The sequence below is a fragment of the Neomonachus schauinslandi genome, chromosome 5, assembly GCF_002201575.2.
Source record: "Neomonachus schauinslandi chromosome 5, ASM220157v2, whole genome shotgun sequence".
Taxonomy (NCBI): domain Eukaryota; kingdom Metazoa; phylum Chordata; class Mammalia; order Carnivora; family Phocidae; genus Neomonachus; species Neomonachus schauinslandi.
The window spans coordinates 131,018,814-131,041,147 of NC_058407.1; the positions used below are offsets into that span (position 1 = coordinate 131,018,814).

Below are 22,334 nucleotides of genomic sequence, written 5' to 3' on the forward strand. Positions count from 1 at the left end.
CCAGATGAGGGTGTCGGCAGGGTTGAGTTCTGGGGAGCGCCTACTTGCTGATTTGTGGATGGTCTCTTCTTTATGTGCACAGGGAGAGAGACAGAGAGCTCTGGGGTCTCTTTTATAAGGGCACTAATCCCATCACGGGGACCCCACCCTTATGATCTCATCTAACTTTGATTACCAACTCCCCCACCCCCCCGAAGGCCCCATCTCCAGATACTATCCCGTTGGGGGTTAGAGCTTCAACATATTACTTGGGGGGAGACACAAACATTCAGTTCTATAGCCTTCCCAACATCTGTTAACAGCCATAGACCAGTCTTTGCTCACTGGTGAGAGAAGGAAGGAGTGGTGGTTGCAGAGTACTTGAAGAAGGGGATCACCCCCCCCAGGCCTTCATTTAGTCTGAGGCTGTGAGCTGGTGGTCTCACGCCCCTCTCCTGCTTTCTGCAGCTCTCACCTTTGCAAGAGCCGGCCAAACGCTCGCTCTGAGGGGGATCGCCTCACTTTCACGTAGGCTTCTAGTTAAAGATGGATCAGGCCCGATTTTAATTGCTTATTACTTCCCCACAAACAAATCGACATGATACACTCTATTAAATTACCTGCAACACAGTCATTTTAAGAAAATGGTTTATGTTCTTTTAATGGTGCTATTTATTGTCCATAAACTTGTCGGTGTAACCAAGCGCCTCTCTGGCTAATGAAACACACACATGGAATATTGTTCTCTGCTTATTGAAACCATTAGGTGTGTAGTTTTTGCAGGTGGTTGAGCATACTGAAAAAAGTGCATCTGATTTCACCTTTTAAGAGAAGTGGGCCTTGCCATAGGGTTACATTCCATATTAGGGCTTTATAGCCTCAGAAAGAAGACAAAGGATCTTAGGATTATAGGATAGAGACCCAAATCCTGAGGAACCTGGGTTTCTTGGTCTATTCAGGCTGCTACAGAGAATAAATAGCACAGACCTGGTGGCTTCTAAACGGCAGCATTCATTTCTCACACAGTTGTGGAGGCTGGAAACCTGAGTTGCAGGCACCTCCAGATTTGATGTCTGCTGAGGGCCCGGCCTGCTTCCAGGGTCACAGACGGTGGCCTTCTTGCAGTGTCTTCACATGGGGGGAGGGGCGAGGGGGCTCTCTGGGCTCTCCTTTGTAAGGAGACTAATGCCATTAATGGGGGCTCCCCGCCATGACCTCCCAAAGGCCCCACCTCCTAAACATCACGTTGGGGGTTAGGATTTCAATGTATGACTTTGGGGGGACAGCAACGTTCAGCCCGTGGCCCCAGCCTTCTGGTTTGCTGGGAGAGAGATGGCATCAGGAGGACTGGGGGCTCGACTTTCAGGGATGACGTGGGCCCAGTGGTGCCCTGCCAGGTGCGTGTGGACACAGGTGTCAGGAAGGGCGAGCATCCTTGTGGGGGTCTCTAGGTCACCTGGCTTCGGTTCTGGGAGTCCAGCTCGAACTCTGGCCAGCTGGGCTTTTGCTCTAGGTCTTGCATAGTTTTCTTGAACTATCCTTCTCTTGCCCTCCTCTCTGTCTCAGGGGCTCCCCCGCCCCCAGACCACGGGAGTTCAGGTGCCAACACGGTGCACCTTCTCCTGCCTTTTCCCACCTTTCCTGTCTTGTCTTTGGCAGTCGCCATCCTTTCTCATGACTTGCTTCTCCTTTTACTACTATGCCAAGGCTGAACTCCCTGGCCAGCTTCCAGATCCCTGGGAAAGTGAATTAGTTCTCGCCTACTCGGGAACCCTAGGCTCTTGCGTGTTGTTTCCGTCCTGAGCCCCTCATGACCTGCTGCTCTGGTGCCCTCAGGTCTTTCCCTCCTAGAGCCCTCTGAGTTGCCTCTCCTCCACTGGGATTTTGATGCAGTGCCCCTGAGCTGAACCATCTTCCCATCCTCCTGGGACAATTCAGAAGGCTGTGAACCCGTCCCTCTTCCTCCTTTGTGGGACCCCGTGATGCGTGATGTCTCCCTCAGCATCCCTGCTCACCTGTGGATGTTGGAGGGACCATTCCTCCGTTTTCTGCACAGGTGTTAACTGGGGCTTCACTGTTTTCCCCTAAATATGTCAGAAGCTACTAAGAGGAATCACATTCTATTCTTGTTCTGATATAGAAATGCCAAATTGGAAGAAAAAAAAAATTCCCCCGAGGTAGAAGAATGTAAATAAAAGTTAAAATATCCTCTCTTGTCGTTAATAACCCTTTACGGGACTTTGTGTAACCGACCATGAGTGACAGGGGGCTGTGCCTTGATAACCTGACTCCTCCCTGCACCATCTCTCTCCCATCATAATTATGGGAGTCTGAAAAGACTCCATAAACTGCTTGAAACACAGGAGCTTCAGGCTCAAGGTGAGTTCAAAAGCTGTGGGCATCGAAATATACGGCTGCATGCTGAAAAGCAGACATGCAAGAAATTAAAAATATAGCCCCAAAGGTTTAATGTCGCCTTTTAACTGTGCTTAAATTCATATTCATGTCCTGTCTGTCTGTCTGAAATAGCCTGGGTTGATATAGGGAAGGTATAAACATATCTCCTTCAAGTGAGTGCTTCTGCAAATCCTATTTTGATAAGGTCTTAAATCCGTTGAAATCAGATCATAAAATCCCCCTGCAGTCTCAGCAATCGGTGAAAACAGTGCTCAACAAATTTTTTTCTTTCAGTTTTGCATTCAGCCAGAGTAACCTCCGTTCGTAAATCTCTCTGTCCACCCCCCTCCCCCCACCCCACTGCCTGGGGGGAAAATATGGGCAACATGTGGTGTGTTAGCAACATTTCAAGTGTAAATATTAAACTTGGTTGGTAAATTTTAATTTACCTTTTAATAATTTTCTGGCTTACAGAGTCTGTTTTTAGCATACGAGAGCTTAGAGATCTAGTGAAAAATATGCTGTAATATCTGAAAATGCCAGACAAGAGTCATTTCTAGTTTAGAAATTTATCCGATAACAAGTTCTTCATCAGTGGATATTACTTCCCAGGTGATTCATGGAATTTGGGGCGGCGGATGACTGAGGATGGTGCTAATGTGATTTATGCCAATAAATTACTTATGGAATGCCCATAGAATGCATGCAAATGTCCCCCAAAGGGCCCTGTGAAGTTTAGTCTTCATTTCTGATCGCAGAGTCTCAGGTTGCTCTTTACCGTCAGAAAATCCCGTTAGCAGGTGGCCTTTTATGGGGCAGGGTGTAAGTTCTTATGGTCGCTGAGTATGCCGAGTGACTCTGAGAACTTGGCAGATATAAAATTCAAAAGGAGAACCACCCCGCAGAATATTTTAGTCCTTAAACGCTTATCTGGTTTGCTGTTGATACAGAAATCTATCCTTTGAAGATGGCGTCTGAGTGGAAATGTGCTCTGGAAAAATCCCTTACTGATGCCGCACACTTTCCTCTTCCAATGGAAGTATTTAAGGTAAGATGTGGGTCCGTGGCGACTTGTTTACTCTTCTCCACACTAACCGTTCTCCAGTGAAAAGTTTCTCACAGCCAATCATTTTCCACGGTTGGAAGAGCTACCTGCTCAGCGGGGTCCCATTTGAAATGTTTAAAATGTTACCTGTGTGCTTTTGCCCTGTTTTGTCATCTTCACAAATTCCTCATATTACAGAAGCCTGGTTGGAATTCTGTGGCTTTACCGCTTTTCTCCATCTTGTATTATTATAGAATAATAACACCTCATGTGCGCTCCCTCACCCCTTACGAAAGGAACAGGACACGTAGCAAGTCTATTTTTGGTATTTATTTGGTAAAAATAATAGAAAGTGATGCTCCTCTTGATGGTTCGGTTTCCTGGATAGCCCGAGAAATGTGTGTGAGTATCCGAGGGGCAGTCGGCCTGGGGGTTGCTAACAGAAGGGAGGTGGACACACAACTGAAATGGATCACCAGGTTCTTACCACTGTAAAATGATGCCTGGCCCTTCTACATAGATGAATACGAAGCTGTGGGCGATGATCCGTGCGGGCCAGAGGGAGTCCCAAAACGTTCTCTCCCTCCCTGAACCCCAAGTCCTTGGGCGGCTCAAACATGGTCGCTGTTGGCTGGAGGAAAGTGGTTTTCCAGGCCCGAGGGGGCACATTTCTGCCACACACGTCCCCCGAGGAGACCAAAATGCCGATGGTGTGAGGTGCCATGGGCAGCAAGAGTTTAGGGCCTGGGCGCGGGCTTCCTGAATTTCAGTTACCCCAAAGGCCTCACTCAGAATTGGAACCCGTCACGGCAAATTGTGAACCTTCTCGATCTGCACTTTCCTTGTTGTAGAATTGGAGTTAAAAAGATGGCTTTTTTGAAACTAGAGATGAAATTATGTTCTGAGGTTATTGGGTAGATGACTTTTATAGTGTTTTGATCCTCCTGTATTAGAAGAACAGCATAGATGGAATAGGCTGCTAGGGGCTAGTGATCGCTGGAAGTAAAACAATGTCTTGGGCATTTTTTTTTTTTTGCTAACTGATCGAATACTTCTTTCCTCACCTCTCCCATCTTCCCTCCCTCACTTCCTTCTTTCCTTCCTTCCTTTCTTGCTTTCCTGATAACATCCTGCCTGGAAAAGATAAAAAATAAGAAAGAAAAACAGCTTTTGCTTTTCCATAACTTACCTGGCTCCATGGCCTCTGCGTGTCCCCCCGGGGACCCCGACAGTTGGTGTCCACTCTCTTCACAGTGGCCTTCGTAATATTTTAAGTGTATACACTGGATCCTGTCCCTCACTCTTGACAAAATAGATTTTCTTTTGAAGTATATTCTACACCTGTGAGGAGCTCAAAGAGTAATGGATGAAAGCACGACTATGCACCTCCAGTCTAGATGTGAGAGGTCGCCACCAGAAGCGTGTCCTTCCCCGACGCGCTCTCCTGCCTCTTTGAGGGGACCCGGCACCCTCACTTTTGTGGGGATCATTTCGCTGCTTCTCTTTGTAGTGTTACTGCCAGTGTATGTCTTCCTAAATGTTATGTATTTGCTTTTGACAAGGTAAGAAGCAGGTATAAGCCTACTTGTTTCAGAAGAGGCCTTTGCCTGGGGCACCTAGCAGGCTCAGTCAGAGGAGGGTGTGACTCTTGATCTCCAGGTTGTGGGTTCGAGCCCCACATTGGGTGTAGAGATTACTTAAAAAAAAAAAAAAATCTTTAAAAAAAAAAAAAAGAGGCCTTTTCCTGCTCTTTGGAGGGGAAAATAGCTGGATGATGTTTGGTTAATAAGCTGGCTTTGCTTTTCCTCAGTTGACAAGAGTCAACAAAGTCATGAGCTGGTCTTAAGAGAATTAGGGTTTATCGTAGTTGAGCCATCTGCCAGAGCTGCAGCTGAACTCCAGGTACTGCACATCCTGAGAAATACGGACAGGAACCAGTCGGTTTATATTTTCTGCTTTTATAGCTTACTCTGTTCCAGGAACAGGCCCAAGCACTACTCTTCTGTGAAGTGAATGGAATGTTCTCCGCGGCTCCAGGCAGCTGGGCCTAGAGCAGGCAGTGGGAACTTGTGTAGTGTTTGGTCAGAATGAGCCAAATACTGTCCGCAGCCTCGTCGGTCTGCCATGCTTTGGCGTTCTCCCCTCAGGTCATGAAGATGAGGCAATGCTGCAAGCCATCTTCAAGATGGTGGCCTTCAGTATCCTTCTCGCTTTGAATGAGAATGTCTTTATTCTTTCTTTATGCATCCCTGATTGTTTGGGTAAAGAATTCTAGGCTCGCTGTCACCTTTCTCAAGAATTTAGAGGTATCACTCCATTTTCCCTCCCTTCTCTGGACTCTTGTATTTTCCTCCATTGTCCTGCAATTTCGCAGTTGATTGCCATGGTGGACATCTCTTTTCTTCCACAGTGCTGGCCACCTCCGGTGTCTGCCTTTAATTTGGGGATGTTTCTTGTTTAAAATGATGTCTTCCACTGCTCTTTTGCTTTCTTGATCTGTATGTGGACGTGCTATTCCTGGACTGTCTTTTTACTTTTTTTTTTTTTTCCCCTTTCAGTTCTACTTTTCATTTCCTTGTCTGTTGGTGGCACTTCGAGAAGTTTTATGAACTTATTTACACTGTCCTGTTTTTACGAGCGCTTCTTTGGTGGGTTTTTGCTGAATGCTGTTTATAGCCTCCTCTCCTTACCACATGGATGCATGAGTTCATCTTGTTGGAATTACTGGTTTTTGAAAGTCTTCTTTTTTCCCCTGAATAATTTGTTTCCTCCATGTTGGTTTGGTTCCTGACGTTCTTGTTGGAGGCTGAAAATCCTTGACTGTGGCTCTTGAGTAAGAGGGGGGTTAGAAAGCTGAGGGCAGAGCTGGTCAGTGTAGATGACCTTGGAGAGCTACTTCTTTGTATGGTGCTGATTTTCCAGGGGAAGTTTTTCAGCTTCCAGCCTGGGGCTCAAAGTCCAGCCGCTGGTGGTGTTGAGTGAGTGGGGCAGAAGAGGGCTGGGGTTTTGGCACTGAGGGCCCAGGTATCTGCACCCGCGGTCCAGGGGCCATCTGTTTCACCCTCTCTGCTGGAGACTGGGAGGATGGTTGATCTTTTGGAGTAGGGAAGGGGACTTCTTCCCTCATCCGCTCCCATTTACTGCCAGTTTTTTTTTTTTTTTTTTTTTTTTTTAAGATTCTATTTATTTGAGAGACAGAGCATGTGTGAGCACGGGGAGGGCTGGGGGCGGGCTAGAGGGAAGAGGAGAGAATCTCAAGCAGACTCCCCACTGAGCACCAAGCCCAACTTGGGGATCCATCTCATGACCCTGGGATCATGACTTGAGCTGAAACCAAGAGTCAGACGCTCAACCAACTGCACGCCCCCACCCCCCGCCAGATATCCCACATTCACTCCCAGTTTTAGGCCCATGTGGTATTACTGGCTTCTGAGTCTCCTGAGGATTCTGCAGTTTCCTTGGATTGGTTCTCAGCTTAGCTGCTGAAGCCTCGGGATTTCGCTCTGTTGATGGTGTTAAATTAGTCCCTTCCTGTTCGTCTGCATTTTTGCTCCCATACCTTTGTCGCTATCGAGAGGGTTCGTGTCTTAAAAAAGAAAAAAACTTTACTGGAATTTTGGTTAGAGTTTAGGAAGATGTTAAATTAATGTTTTCGTTTGCCATCTGCATCTGGCACCCCCATGCAAGCGTCGTGTGGCCTGCGATGTAGGTGAAGCACCCCCGCGTCCTTCCAGGTTGTTGGGAGCCCGCTGGACTCCATGCATGCTTCCCTGTGCACCTCACGTGTGGTGCCTCCCCTGTGTGCCAGGTGCTGGCCTCTCCTCAGCTCATCACATGCCTTTTGTACCTGTCTTGTTCTTTCTGTTAGATCCTGCTGAAGGATTCAACTGCAAATATGCATTCTCTTACAAAGCCTTCCCGGGGCCTGGGCCTCTGTTGCTACTCCCTTACGCGTCTCTGTCGTGCCTTGTCGCCCAGCTCACACTTAGACTTCGTTGTCTGTGTCGTTCTTGGTGGACTGTCCATGTCATTTTGCCTAACTGAAGCTTCAGGAAGGCACGGACCGTGTCTGTCTTGTTCAGTGTTGAATCCATTCAGCCAGACTCCGTGGCGGCAGTAGGGCTCAGGAAGTCCTGTCAAATGTATGAACAAATTCTTGACCAGTGTATTTAACTCATTGATTTAAAATATTTTGAGTTAATGTAGTCGTGGTTTAATTGGATATACAGACTTACTATTCAGAACCGTGAGTACTAAGACAGAAAATGTAGAAAGGCTAATAATCCTGATACATTTTTAATTAATAATTTACTAATTCATTAAACATTTATTGAGCAGCTACTCTGCAAAATGCTATTGACTTCCGATTCCAGGGTCTCATCATTTGTCTACATTTCTCAAAATTTAGGGACCTTCTTCCCTCACTTTAGGGTTTTCCTGTTAGAATTCAGACTATTCTGGGCGCCTGGGTGGCTCAGTTGGTTAAGCGACTGCCTTGGGCTCAGGTCATGATCCTGGAGTCCCTGGATCGAGTCCCGCATCGGGCTCCCTGCTCGGCAGGGAGTCTGCTTCTCCCTCTGACCCTCCTCCCTCTCATGCTCTCTGTATCTCATTCTCTCTGTCTCAAATAAATAAATAAAATCTTTAAAAAAAAAAAAAAAAGAATTCAGACTATTCTTTGGGGGGGGGCACTGCTGAGAGTTCTCATTGCCCTCAATGCTTTGTTCATAATGAATAAGTTGCTCTAAGAGTAGATACTGAATAGTTCCTGTTTTTCACAGGACAGATGGAATGGGCATTTTCATAAATAAAAATGGGTCGAGTTGAAAATTATGTGTTCTTAAAGCTCGTGAGGCACTTTCATGAATGTTTCCTCTTATTTCAATTCGGTGGAAAAGAAGTGGGCAGTTTCACTTTCTCAGCCATGCTTTGTAGGGAGTGGATATTTATATGTTGAATTTTGGAATCGTGAGAACAACCACCATCCTGAGGCTGTTATAATAAATGACCACAAACTGGGTAGCTAAAAACAATGGAAATTTTTTAGGTCATAGTTTTGGAGGCCAGAAGTGGAAATCGAGGTGTCGGCAGGGCATGCTCCCTCCCAAGCCTCCGGGGGAGAGGCTGTCCCATGCGTGTGTCCTGGCTTCTGGTGGTTTGCCTGCAGTCCTTAGCATCTCTTGGGTTGTGGCAGCCTACCTCCGGCCTCTGCCTCCATGTGGCTTTCTCCCCTCTCTGTCCCAGTTTCCCTCTGCTTATGGGGACACCCATCATTTGCTGTGGGCCCGTGCTCATGCCGTACCACTTCAGTTTAACTTGACTGCACCTGCAGAGACCTTGTTTCTAAATAAGGTTCCATTCCCAGGTTCTGGGTGGATGCGAATTTTTAGGGGACATTATGCAACCCAGTACAACCACATGTCCTGAATGTATAGTAATTTAAGAAATCATAGAATAGTACTCTGTACTGAGCTATCCTACTTACATGGGAGTAATTAAGCTCAGAAAAATTGCATGGGGACACGGGATGAGGTTCAGACTGTCTTAACAGTCCCTTCATGTTAATAGAAACGAGAGGTTTTTTTTTTTTTTGTCTCAAGTTTTTGTAGGTTTTGGTGAGCAATATTCTGCAGGGTACAAAAATAGAACTTATGTGTTTTTTTTTCCCCCTCTGTTATCACTGTTTGATCATCACTGCTTCTCAGCAGGCAAACTTACTTCTATTATTTTCATTATGGTAAAAGCTATACATGTTTGGATTCAGTCATGAGTCCTCCTCGATGCATGTTGTTATGGAAAATTGCCATAGTGTGCAACTGTTGCAAGGGAGAAGTCGAAGCTATGGCATATTAGTGGCTGGAGTTGAGCAGTATTTCAAAGCAGTTCTTTTTTTTATTATTTTTACACTGTGGATAAAATGGGTATTTTGATGGAATGAATCTCATTATGCTGCGGTGTTTGTCACTCTGGGGACGTGTTCACACACGTGGTTTGGTATCTGTGTGTGTATGTCTATTAAACGCAGTCCGCTAGTGTTACCATACCCTCATCTCGCATGAATATGGACAGTGATGCTGTAAAAACAAGCTCATCATTAGTATCCCTGCTGTGATTTACCCTTGATCTGCGAGAACACTTGGAATGGCTTTTGGGTACCGTGTTTTAGTGGGAATTCTGATTTCCCTTATTTGGAAAATGCAGAGGATCTTCAAAAGTGTCCATTCATTTGAAAGACAAGGAACTGATGAAATGGGTACCAAACAAAGGGAAAGGGATAATAAAAAAATGCATTATATTGAAAAATAATTTTTTTTTCCCTGCAAACCAGCCTCATTATTAAGGGACCTAATATATTTGCTAAGAAAATCCATATATTACTACTCGTTTACCCATGAAGAAAGGTAAGTTTATAGAGGTGACCACAGTGCACATCAGCACGGCGTCTTGTGGTTTCCTTTTTCCTTGTTAGGTAACCTTTGCAACCCATCATTTGATTGTTGACAAGTCCTACTGTCCAAGTGATGAGACTAGAAGAAAAGTAGTCAGCGATTTCTGTTCTGTTTCAGTTTTCAGTTGCACTAAATATCTGATGTCTGGATTTGGGGGAATTCAGTTAAATCTTACAAATGGGGCTGAGGGACATGGGAAAATAAGAGTGTAGCTTCAATTAACATAACATTCTATGTGCCAGACATTCAGAAACCTTCTCTAATCACAGTTCCTTTTCATTCTCTGCAGTTCTCATGAGCTGCAATCTACATTTCTGACTCCACTCATCTGCCAGTGTTAAGTTGTGGACATTTCAGTGATGACTCCTACATACATCAAAGAGATCTACAAGTAAGAAGCTGGAGTCCCCAGTTTGCCAGTTAATTGAAACCAAGCATTTTTCCCTGAGGGGAATACCGATGTGTAGCCCGGGGAAAGCGCACACTCCATCTCACTTCACTCGCGACCACACCTTGTAATTGCAAGGAAAGAATGTTACTTGAAATGTCCCTAAAACCCGTTATCCATTTGTATCCCTTAAAGAAGTGAACTTGCTCGAATATTTTTTCTTCCATTCCATTGGAAAAAAAAGTTTAAAATCTCAAGTGTGTTTGAAATTCCAAGTAAGCTGTTAGAGATTGGCGGAAGAGTGGCAGTAAGTAAAAGCCACAGAGACTCGAGCCCAGAACCATGGTGCCGTCCCCGAAGCCTGGCTCTTTCCCATCTCCAGCTCAACCCCAGGGTTAGTGACCGCCAGGACTCAGAGGATGAAGATGAGGAGACAGTCATGGTTAGTCCATGACAGCAAAAGGCTGTAAAGCAAAATTAGCAGAAAGAAGAGCAGCATGGCGTGCACTCTGGAAACTCCGGTATAAGCCTCCAAGGGTCCTCTCTTCCGGAGTGTCCCAGGGACGACTCTTCATTGTGACAACATGTGCTTACTGTTGTCTGCCAGGGGAGCTCATCAGAGGCCTGGCCCAGGGGTTTTATTGGGTGCTGGCCACGTAGGCACCCTCTGCCTAGCACGGGTCCAAGTCCTAGACTTCCAGAAGGAAGTTTAGATCATATTGTTTGTACAAACAATCTTGGCACAGCGGGCCACTCTTTTAGGTAGGGGGAACTTTTTATCAGTGTAGGGTGCTGTTTACAAGCCCTCTTCCCAGATGGCAGCCCAGGGCTAACCCCGCAAGCAGGCCCTTTCCAAGGATTGCGGTCTCTGCCCTGCTGTACATATTATTCCTTTTCTGCACATCTCTGTTCCATCTATCGACAAAGCCTGGCGGCTCTACCATCACAGACTGTCCCAAATTCAGTCACTCTCCTCTTGGTCCATCAGCACAGCCCCAAGGACAAGCTTGCCATCCCTCTGTCCTGGACTGCTGTGTTAGTTTCAGAACTCTATCCTTAGCTGCTGATCATTGCTTCTCTGTGGCCAGAGTGATTCTTTTCAAACAAGATTCAGATCCTGTCACTCTTTTGCTTGTAACTCTCCGGTGGCATCTCCTCCTGCTCAGGGCGTGCTGTCCTGGGTCCGGCATGGTCCTGCTCCCTGTGGGCTCTCTGTCTGAGCCCGTCCTCTGGCTGAGGCCTTCCCAGGTGGCACCCCACCCTCTGGGAGACTGCTGCCCCTCCAACACGGAGCTGCCCCTGCTTAGGCCTTTGCAGTCATGCTCTGTCTGCCTGGAACATGACCCTAGATGCCTGCATGGCATCCTCCCTCACTGTGTTCAGGTCTCTGCTTAAAATAAGAAGCAACGTTCTCCACCATCGTCTTTCCTCCCGCTGTCATCGTGCTTGTCGTAGCACTGATCCCCATGCATACATATTCTGTATTCATTGGCTTTTTCTGCCTCAGATCTGTTCCCCCCCTAGCTAGAGCACAAGCTTCCAATAAGCAGATTGTGGCTCCATCCCCAGGGCCCTGAACGGTGCCTGGCACATTGTAAGCACGCAATAAAAATTCTTGAATGGTTTTAGTGAAGAAGTAAGTACAAAAATCAACTCTGAAGAATGGAGACTCTGAGGTGGCAAGTGTTATGTCGGTGGGGCGAATCCCATGTGAGTGGCTCTGAACAGTGAGCTGTGGTGGATTGGCCGAGGAGCTGGTATTTTCGTGACTAGCTCAGACTACCTGTGTCCGTCTGTGGCTGAGAGGAAACAGCTGAGAGCACTGAGAAGAATCTTAGGGATGCGTTGGAATCGAGGAAACATCTCAGCGTCTGTGAGATCCCATGGCTAGTGAGGTTGCTGTGTCAGTGTGTGCATCTTGCTGACGATGATCAGAGTCACCAGGGTTGTGTGGGGGCTTGTTTTCTTTTCAGAGTGTCCGGCCCTTACTACCTCTCTTGGTGTTTGCAGGCATGCATTGTAAGGTGCTGGGTGTAGTGTATCATTCACTCATTAAACAGATCCGTGCAGATAACCAGGAGCTTGAGGAATGGCCTCCTACTGTCCCGTCGGCCTCAGTAGCTACCTCGGAGTGACTGCATTCTGCCTTCTGGGCATCTGGTGTTCCACGGTATGGCCTGTCTTTCCCAGGGTCTCATCCATGTTCCTTAGATACGCACCATAACCGCGTAGATGAGATTTGGGTGTGGCAGCTGATGATTTCAGATCATTTCTATTTTTATAGGAAGCTGAGGGAGAGATGTGTTTTCTATGGGATATGGACGCCCAGACTCTAGCCACGATCCATCGCATTATTGCCAATTCTCGATAGATATCTGTGGCTGATGTGGAGGTTACTGGGAGCCTTCGTCAAGACTCACAGAGGATCAGAAGAGAGTACTTGGTCTAGTACTTGGAAAAAACACGAGGTCTCTTGGTGTCTGTCGTCTTCGACAGAAGTATCTGTTAAAAGGATCCCAGACTATGTATACATAACTGATTTGCCTTAAAGGGTGCCTTCGCAGTCTGTTCATAAAGGGCTTTCGTGATGGCCAAGAGACAAGCTAGATGCCGTTTGATCCTGTCTCAAGCTGTGCCAGTCATGATTTCTTCATTGCAGCTCGCTCTCTCCAGAGGTTAGCGTTGAGCCAACCAAGGGAAGGGGCCGCTGGGAGAAGGCTCATTGGTCAAAGAAGATGCCGCACGCAGCCATGACTAGTATTACTATTTTTCAACACAAGCAAACGGACAGAGAAAGGCAGACATTCTAGCACGTACGTCTTCTCTGTGAAGAGTGTTCAGAAAGTGCTCCTACTGCCCCGACGATCCCCCAGCCCGTGATTTCTTTAGCTCTCTTCAGCTTTGAATTAGGTACCTGTCGGTGTGATTGTAGATTTAACCCGTCGGAGGGAACCTCTTCCGTATTTGAGGATCGAGACCTAGGTGAAAGGCTGGAGAGAGAAGTTGAAGTGTGGCAAAGAGAGAAAAGCTTTTCTTTCTCATTGCATCTGCTACAGCCAGAGGGGTAGGAAAGCATGGGAGCTGTTCCGTGAGGACGGATAGTGAGGTTGTGGTTTCTGTGGTGACTGATTTCTTTTTCTCTTGTTCCGCCACTAAATACAGCAAATATCCCCTCATGGCTAAGTTTGGCCTTCAGGTGGGACACTTAGATTCTCCCAAAATCTGCTTTCGGCCACCTGTGTGGGGCCAACACTTCATTTCTTTGGCATTACATTCCATGTCCTGCATGGCACGGTGTCTGATACCAGACAATTTAGCAAATAAATGGTCTCATCAAGTTAAACCCAAATGTTCTTTTTCAAGAAGGGGCTGTCTTAGACAGGGGGTCATTTTGGTATCCGACAGACGGCTCGCCCCCTGGGGTCCTGTCCTGTTCTGGGCTCACCACACACCTGGGCATGAGGCCATAGGCTCTGCAAGGTGCGTGCGGCGCCCCTCCTTAGCTATTCTCAGTTCGTCAAGGACTTTGGAGAGGTTTTTGAAGCAGAGCCTCTCCGGGGTGCTAGATGGCAGAGAAGTTCAGTCCTTCCTGATGTGTAGAGAGGGAGGGAGTTCACGGCTGTTCCTCGTGTGCTCCGGGTTCATGAACCATGGCACGTGAATTCCATAACGCAGAGAGGATGATGGGGGCCATCTCGTTTTTATGAGCTTGGAGACATGCAAGAGAGGGCAGGTTTGGTCAGGCAATAAATGTAAATATAAAAATGGCAAAGCCTGGATCCATGGCATTGGCTTCTAACGATGGCGCGAGCGCAGGGGCCCCAACACGGCTGCCTGCAGTCGGCCTGATAGCGCCTCGCTTTTAATTCTGAACATGAAGAATTTAAGAATAGAGTCAACTTTCTGTTATCTGCTCCGGGAGTTATCATTCCCAAATGGCTTCTGTTTGCCACTGATTATTCTGGTTCCGGCCAGGTACTGTCGTTTCAGGGAAGGCAGGATAATATGAGCTTGGACTCCGTGTAATCGGGGTTGGGATGTGGGGCGGGGGCACAGCGTGCATCTCTAAGACAGAAACATTTGGAAGGGATTGTCGTGTTGTATTCTTATCTGTTCGGATTTTCCTTGCCACTCTCCACTGGTAAGAATAATTAAGAAGCGGTTCTACTTGTTTGTTCTACGGAGGATTTGGTAATGGGCCACAATAAAATTGTATAGAGGCAGTTTTCTTTCCACCAAAAACACACAGAGATCCTTTGTAGGTTAGGTTGGACTTTTTTTTTTTAAAGATCATTTATTTATTGAGAGAGAGTGTGCGAGTGGGGGGAGGGCAGAGGAGGGAGAGGGAGAGGGAGAGACTCTTGAGCAGGCTCCATGCTGAGTGCAGAGCCTGACACGGGGCTCGTCTCATGATGCTGAGATCATGACTTGAGCCGAAATCAAGAGTCAGACGCTCAACCGAATGAGCCAACCAGGCGCTCCCGTTAGGTTGGGCTTCCAATCTCCATGTGCCTTTTATAAACAGGCACTTGCAAATTGCAGTATCTCAAGGAGGGAGATTGGCATAAGGAGGAGTCTAAATCCTTTCCTTCAGGGGTTTATGATCTAATAGAAAACGAGGGTCCCAGCACACTGATGCTTATGTGCCGTGAACCCCCAACTTTCACTAAGCTCCATCCTGCCTTGAGAAAGGCACTCTGAGGGGGTTTGTGTGTATCGTGAGTATAAATGAAAGCATGGGAATCTTCACTTGCTTGGACAGCCGTCCCTCCTGAGTTACCTTGTCTTAATGGCATGAAGTCAAGGGTAAGATGAAAATCTGCCTCCAGGGGCACCTGGGTGGCTCAGTCGTTAAGTGTCTGCCTTCGGCTCGGGTCATGATCCCGGGGTCCTGGGATCGAGCCCCGCATCGGGCTCCCTGCTCCGCGGGAAGCCTGCTTCTCCCTCTCCCACTCCCCCTGCTTGTGTTCCCTCTCTCGCTATCTCTCTCTAATAAAATCTTAAAAAAAAAAAAAAAAGAAAAAGAAAATCTACCTCCAGTATTGTCTCCAGTCCCACGTATAACTAGAAGGATAAACAAATCAGATAAACTTTACATGAATATGTAATGTTGTGTTTAACATTTAAGAAGAGGAAAGAGTAAGTTTAGAATAGTAGAGATCCAACTTAAAGCTTGTTAATATTTACCAGCATGTCCCATGTGTGGTTGCTGTTGAGATTTCTAGGTCCTAGCAGGACTGATTCTTGCCCCTAGCATCTTGATTTTCCCAAAGTTACTTACATGCATGCATACTTAACTCCAGTCTGCAGAGGAGTTCAGAAACTTTAGTTATTTCAGTTGTGATTTTGTACAAATTGGTCCATTCACTGGACCTTAATTGTTTCTGAGCTACCAGTGATTCTGAGAGGCTGCAGGTGCGTCCGTGAGGAGGTGAGGAGGTGAGCCAGGCCAGGCCAGGATAGGAAGTGTTACAAATCCTTGTTCTTGTGCGATGAGTCGCACACCTTTGGAGTATCTCTGGAATATATAGAAACCCTTCAGACCCATTAGGGTGGGGTACCAAGGCGCAAGATAAGAAGTGCAAGTAAAGCTGGGGATGCTTTGCACGAAAGCCAGCGTCATGCTCCCCTGGGAGAGTTCTGGTTATTGAGCCCCACAGGGTGGGAGGATTGGCCCTGGGCCCTCTCCATGTGCTGTGACATTTTCTACAGAGCGGCTCGACACAGTAGGCGTCCTTGGTCTTCCTGGATGCTTGGGGAGTCTCCAGGCTCAGAGAAGTTGAGCCCCCATCCTACCCTGTGCCGGGAGCCCATGGTGGATCCAGGACACACACACAGACCTATCTGAATCCCAGGGCCGAGATCTTTTCCGTTTTGCTTTTGAACAGTCTTTAGAAGTACATGAGGGTATTTAAGAGCTGAGCCCGATGAGTATTATTGCAACAAAGGATGAGAAAATAAATCCTGAGAGGATAAAGTATTTGCCTATCAAAGTATCATGTCAGCTGGAATATACTGAGTGACCCCTCCTTGTTCCATCACAGAGGACATGACAGAGGCTCTGTGGGCTTTTAGGGCAGGATGATTCTTTATGGTCATAATTAACAAATGCCCCCATTTATTTCAAATGCCCGTACTCCGTGTAGAAGTAGAACCACTGGTGTGGGCCAGTAATAGGGGCCCCATTTTCCTGGACCACAATTAGCTTGGGAAGAGGCCTACGACCAGTTTGGGTCAACAGTATCTGAGAAAGCCAGTTGCATGGTTTCTATCATAGGTGACCTTGTTTTCAGAAGAGGCGTGGGGAAGAGGCGGCTCTCTCTCCTTCCTCTGCGCTTTATCCCATCTGGCTGAGGATCCTGGGACTCTGCAGCCATCTCCAGGCCCTGGGGAGAGCTGAACTGAGCGAGGTAGTCCCCCAGAGTGTGGAGAAGGATGGGATGAACGCAGGCTGTGTATGGCGTGGATGCCGGCCCCTTAACCAGCAGCCTTGAGTGGAACAATGTATTATGGGACATAACGGATTTCCTTACGGTATATGCCAGTTCGAGTAAGGTTTTCTGGCCTGGCCATGTCAAGGTGGCCTAATGGGTAAAGCTCGCCTCAGGGAATAGTACCCACTGGGTGACTGGTCTGCTTGTCTGTAGCTTTGAAGTGAGAGTTTAGTCCTTACAAATAACAAACCCGTTGCTGCATGGTGGGAGGCCGGCAGGTTAACAAGTACCTGAGTCATTTATCATTATTGTGTTACACAGAGTTTCTGTGGCGTAACACCGTATTGTGAATATGGTGTTTGTTCCCTTCATCCATGACAGCATCTCCTCAAGACATACATTAGGTGTGCAGAGCGGTGGCCTTGGGAGGGTAAGTAACAACACTGGATCTGCAGTGTAGACTGGCCCAGGTGCCCAGTCAGGATTTCCAGGCCTTGTTGGGACAGCATCTAGTAAGTCAGAACTAAAAGGGATGGTCTGCAGGGCTCATCAGACCAAGAGACTGGACAGCTTCCAGGTTGACTAAATGTTGGAGACAGAGGCAAAGAGAACCAAAGGGCTCATCGAACGTGAAGAGGGAGGAGCTCACGCGTGCAGGTGTCCCCTCAGCGAGACCGCCTTCCCTCTCGACCGGGTCTGAATGGGTGGTCCTCGGCTGGGGAGGATTTGCCCGCTAGGGGGTGTGTGACAGCGTCTGGAGGGGGTGTGATGGCCACACCTGGGAGCCGGCTGCTGGTGCCTCGAGGGTGGAGGCCAGAGATGTAGCTGACCATCCCGTAGTGCTCAGGACGGCGCCCCCAGCAAAGCATTATCGGGCCCCCAAATGCCAACAGTGCCAAGGTGGAGAAGCCTTAGTCCAGAGAAAGACCCCTTCCTCCCCCGGAAACAGGTGGACCAGTAGCAGTGGACGACAGCCAGGATGTGAGGAGGGCGCTGGAGACTTTTAACCGTTATTAGGTCCGTGCCAGGCTGCCTGGCAGTTGACGCTTAAAACTGTGGGATCCTCCCCCTGTGTCAGAACACTGTTCAGAGGCGCGTACGCTCTCTGGGCTACAGTCGCTTCTGCCCGTGTCTGGAAAGGCCGGAGCACAAAATCAGCCTACTTTGTGGAAGAGTTGTGCTCATTACCCACTCTTCTTTCTATCTCTGAAGGGTGGTGTCCACCCCAGTGGGGACCGTTCAGGGCCATGGTCATAATTTGCAAGACAGCCGTTGGGTTGCATTTGGGGCTGTCAGCAGAAGGGTCACCCAACAGTATGTCAGCTCCGTTCCATCACTGGACTGTGAAGCTTGGGCTCCCCGTCCCCCCAGAGCGGCCACCATGCTCTTCCTCAGCCCAGGGCGCTTAGACTCCCTCCAACCCCCCCCCCCCCCCGCCCCCGCCCCCGCCCCCACCCCGAGCGTTGCTGTGGAAACGGGAAGAGATGCCCTGGTTTTATCAGAGGGAGAGGATGAAATAAGTGGGAATGTAATCACACCAACTCAGCCGTGGTTTTTCCCCTAGTGCTGCTGTAAGTAAGGTTGAATTTCTTGCCACTTACAAATGCTTTTATGGTGCTAAATGTTAATAATGAAAGGCATTCTCGGTGCTCTGCTTTTTTTTTTTTCCTTCTTTTTTTTAAACCTAGTGTACCAGTTTTTGGACTTACTGTGAAATAGGTCTACTCTAGTTAACTGTTATAAATCTTGTGGTTCAGGTTGAAGTATGTAGTACTACATTTTCTCCTTACTATTTTTTAACTTGATTTACTGCATGACTAATAGATAAAACTACTATTTACAGCTGTAAGTAAAGAATGGAAATGCTGATTAGTGTTCGGCATACAGATTTTTTATTACATTTTCGTTATAAATATTTCATTGGATAAATTTAATTCAGTGCAGTGGAATTAAAATGTAATAATGCTATTGATTTAATAAATGCTGGCATCCTAATGTCCATTTTTAGATGAAACTAAGGTAATGAGAGTAATTTTCTAGTGAACATATGAGCACTAGATCTCTGGTAAAACAAAAAGAGGAACAATATGATAAATTGCACTGGATCTTTTTTTTTTTTTTTTTGCATGACATATCGTGCTGATATGAGTAAAAGCATTAAAGCATAGTTCATTATATATCAATTTGAATGTAATGCTAATTAAAACCTTCCTTTGACTTCACTGAAGCCTATTTTTAGAAATTATATAAATTAATTGGGGCCTTTGAAAAGATGCATGTGCAACATCTGAGTACCCTGTGGACCAAAAAATTGCCATTTTGGAACTGAATAAAATTACACTGTGCAATATTTTTGTTGATACACTAAGAGATTTGGGTGCTCGGGGAGCCTGGGTAGCTCAGTCAGTTAAGCGTCCGACTCTTGAGCGCAGCTCAGGTCTCGATCTCAGGGTGGTGAGTTCGAGCTCAGCATGGAGCCTTCTTAAAAAAAAAAAAAAGAGAGAGATTTTGGTGCTTAAAAATATGTGTGCGTGGGGGGGGGGAAATTGCATATCTATTTTTTGCCCATTTTATTTCATATCAACATAAGCAAAAAGGAGAAACCAAAGAATTAAAGACCGAGGCTCATATTGCCCCCTCTGGAAAATCTCCTGTAGCATTTGATTATGGAGCTTGGGTTAGGAGTCTGGTTTCCACACAAGGAGGGACGCAACTGCTTTTCTTACATTGAAATCCTCACCAAGTGCATTTTAATTGTATTGTGTTAATTAGTTTGAACTCATTCTCTCAGGGGCCCCATTCTTCATATTGTTCTATCACGTGAGGTGTATTTCTCTAGGGAAGCAGGGGTAGCAAGAAGCATCAGCTATTTTAGGAGTCTGTGATAGCCACATAGCAAATTTTGAGGGCATAACCTGCAGCTCTTCAAGCCCCTAAAATAAATGCAGAGAGATGAGTCGTGTTCAAGGAGGAATGTGGCTGATGAGGGGCACCGAAAACGATGGAACGTTCCATCTTTCTTGTCTCTTCTTTCTCCTGTGTCCTGCTGGGCACATGCTTCATTTCCTCCTCTGGATTAATACTCACAGTCATTTGTCTGTTTGATAAAGAACTCCGCTGCTCACCCTGAAGCTTTATCAAGTCTGCCAGAGAAGTTTGGGGTGGTGCTTACTCACGACTAATATGAAGACTGCTCTCTGCAGTGGTGTTTCTTCAGTAGCTGTGTTTGATTCTTCCAGAAGGAGCCATCACCTTTTCCAGGCATGACAGTCCCTTCCAAAGCAGGGACCGCAGCAGAGGCTGATGTTGGGAGCTGTGGGGGACCAGCATGGACCCCTGCACCAGGGGAGAATGCCCTGAGGTTGTCCGATCTCCTTGACTTCTGCATCCTGGGTGAAATAAAATAACACCTCAGCCAGAGCTGAAAAGCCAAACAGCTGAAGACACTGTGGTTTGTCCGCTCTTCTTTTTCCAGCATGACATTTCGTATTTATCCCTGCTTCGTCATTTTCTAACTAAATTTCAAGCTTCTCAGTGTTAGGAGCTGCATCATCCGCTTGCTCTTCATTCCGTGTAGATTAATGCTTAACACGTGGTATTTAAAATACTACTGACGGGTTGAGATTCGTGTGCACTTTGCAGCCGGGAACATTGACTAGATTAACCACGTTCATCAGATTAACCTGTCTAGGTTAACATTGATAATGTGAGAAGATGGGTATCGACGAAGGATAGCTTGCTTAAAAGGCACCATAGGCATTTTGCTGCACATAGTTCTTAAATTTTCATTGCTTAAAGAATACACGAGAGCAGTTAGTAAAAATCGCTTGTTAATTTTTGATGAAGACTGATTGTATATGAACATCTTGGGGCTAATTTTTAGTGTCACAGTTCTCTGACACACTGTTTTTCATAAGCCACTGAAAAAGTATTATGAATTAACAGCAAAAATTGGAGGTCAAGTAAATGATCAGTATCAGTAGCTGTTACTTTTTAACCTGGCAATATCTGTCTTTGAAATAAAATTTTAGGAGCCCATAGGCTACAAAAGGTTTGTTTATTTGTTTACTAATTAGCAATAATAAATAAAAGATCCCTTTATTGGCCTTTACCTGCCAGTCAGGTCTATAACCTGAAGTTAATCATGGACATAGGCAGACCACTTGGATTTGAATCTGGCTTCTCTGGTGAGCTCTGTGTCCTTGCTTAGATAACTTAACCTCTCTGTGTCTTAATTTCCTTACTGTAGGATGGATGCTCCCCCATAGTCTGTTGTCAGGGGAAAACGGTAATACAAGAAAGTGCTCACAGGTGTTTATTTACAATATGCTGTGTTGTTACTGTTTCTCTGCTTGATATCATGTGCTAAACCAGGTTATTCTCAGTGCAGAGTGCCTGAATGGTAGTGGGGGAGGGCAGGAGCTCCTCCTGGGTTCTGGAGGGAATAAAGCTGATGGAGAACAGAAGTTGATGTATACATAATCTCTTTTACATTGTCATTCCGCTGAAAATAAGGTTCCCTGAAGAGCGATTGTTAAGGTAGGCTGGTAAGACAGTCCTCCAATAAAATGAATGGCATTTTACTTCTGATCAATATAAAACTACTTTAGGGCAAGAATAAAATGTGTAGCGATGAGTGTAGATGGGAATGACATTGCCCGCGTTTCTTAAACGAAAGTTTTTCTGTAAGCAATTTAACTGGACCTCAGTACATTTAAATAAACAGTATTTCTTGAATGTGACAGGCATATTTGTGAATGTACTGAGGATTTAGTAATCCCTCCTGATTTCAGGAATAACATCGTTCTTGATCCAATAATTGTGAGGTGTGAATGATTCTCTAGAGCTTTGCAAAGGCCAGAATGCATCTTTCAGACCACAGTGAATTTTCTATTATCTGTCAGTAGATAATCAGTTTTGTAAATCGTCTTCAGGGGCCAGGAACTCTCTTTTTTAACATTGAGAATGATTAGCTGGTGTTTGTGTAAATGAATGCATGTACTCTCACTGCATTAACAGCCCAAAGCAAATGGTCTGGGGGCGATTAAATTTGTTTTTCAATGAGAGTATCTGTACCTTTTCTTGTACATGAATATGGATGTACTTATATACACACACACACAGAGCTCAGAAGGTCTGTGAATTGTGTTATTTGGAAATTTACTGGCATTGAATTCTTTAATTATCATAAAAAAACTCTATCTTTTAGGCGTGTCAATGACTCCCTTTGCCTTTTTGGTTGTGACTTAGATGCCTAAATCCAGTATTTTAAGGCTAAATTTACCAAGCCACTTTCCCATAATATTTTCTTCACCCTTCCAAGTCATGTGCTTTCCTGTTCCAAATTATGATTCATTCCTGTAAGTCCTCAGGTCGCCGTCATCATGGTAGTAATGATTTTTATATGTTGCAGTAAAAATCTTCCTTCTGGAATTTCTTCCAAGGCTGGATCTTTAATAGCTGTTCTTTGTCTTTTTCCTTCCCCCTCTGATAATGTCATTTGTGTGTGTTGTGTGTGTGTGTGTGTCTTGTGTGTGTTGTGTGTTATGTTGTGTGTTATGTGTGTGTGTTGTGTTGTGTGTGTGTCCTCTGCATCATGTAGTACTCTGTGTATGTGTGTGTGTTGTGTGTATGTGTGTGTT

General features: G+C 46.1%; 1 protein-coding gene across 1 annotated transcript in view; it reads left to right on the forward strand.

Annotated features, from left to right (window-relative positions):
• Nucleotides 1–22,334, forward strand: part of SFMBT2 (Scm like with four mbt domains 2) — a 202,799-nt gene that overhangs the window by 90,562 nt on the left and 89,903 nt on the right. Inside the window, exon 6 of the mRNA XM_021696759.1 lies at nucleotides 3,327–3,424. Within this exon, the coding sequence (XP_021552434.1) occupies nucleotides 3,327–3,424 (98 nt within the window). The remainder of the gene's footprint in view (nucleotides 1–3,326; nucleotides 3,425–22,334) is intronic.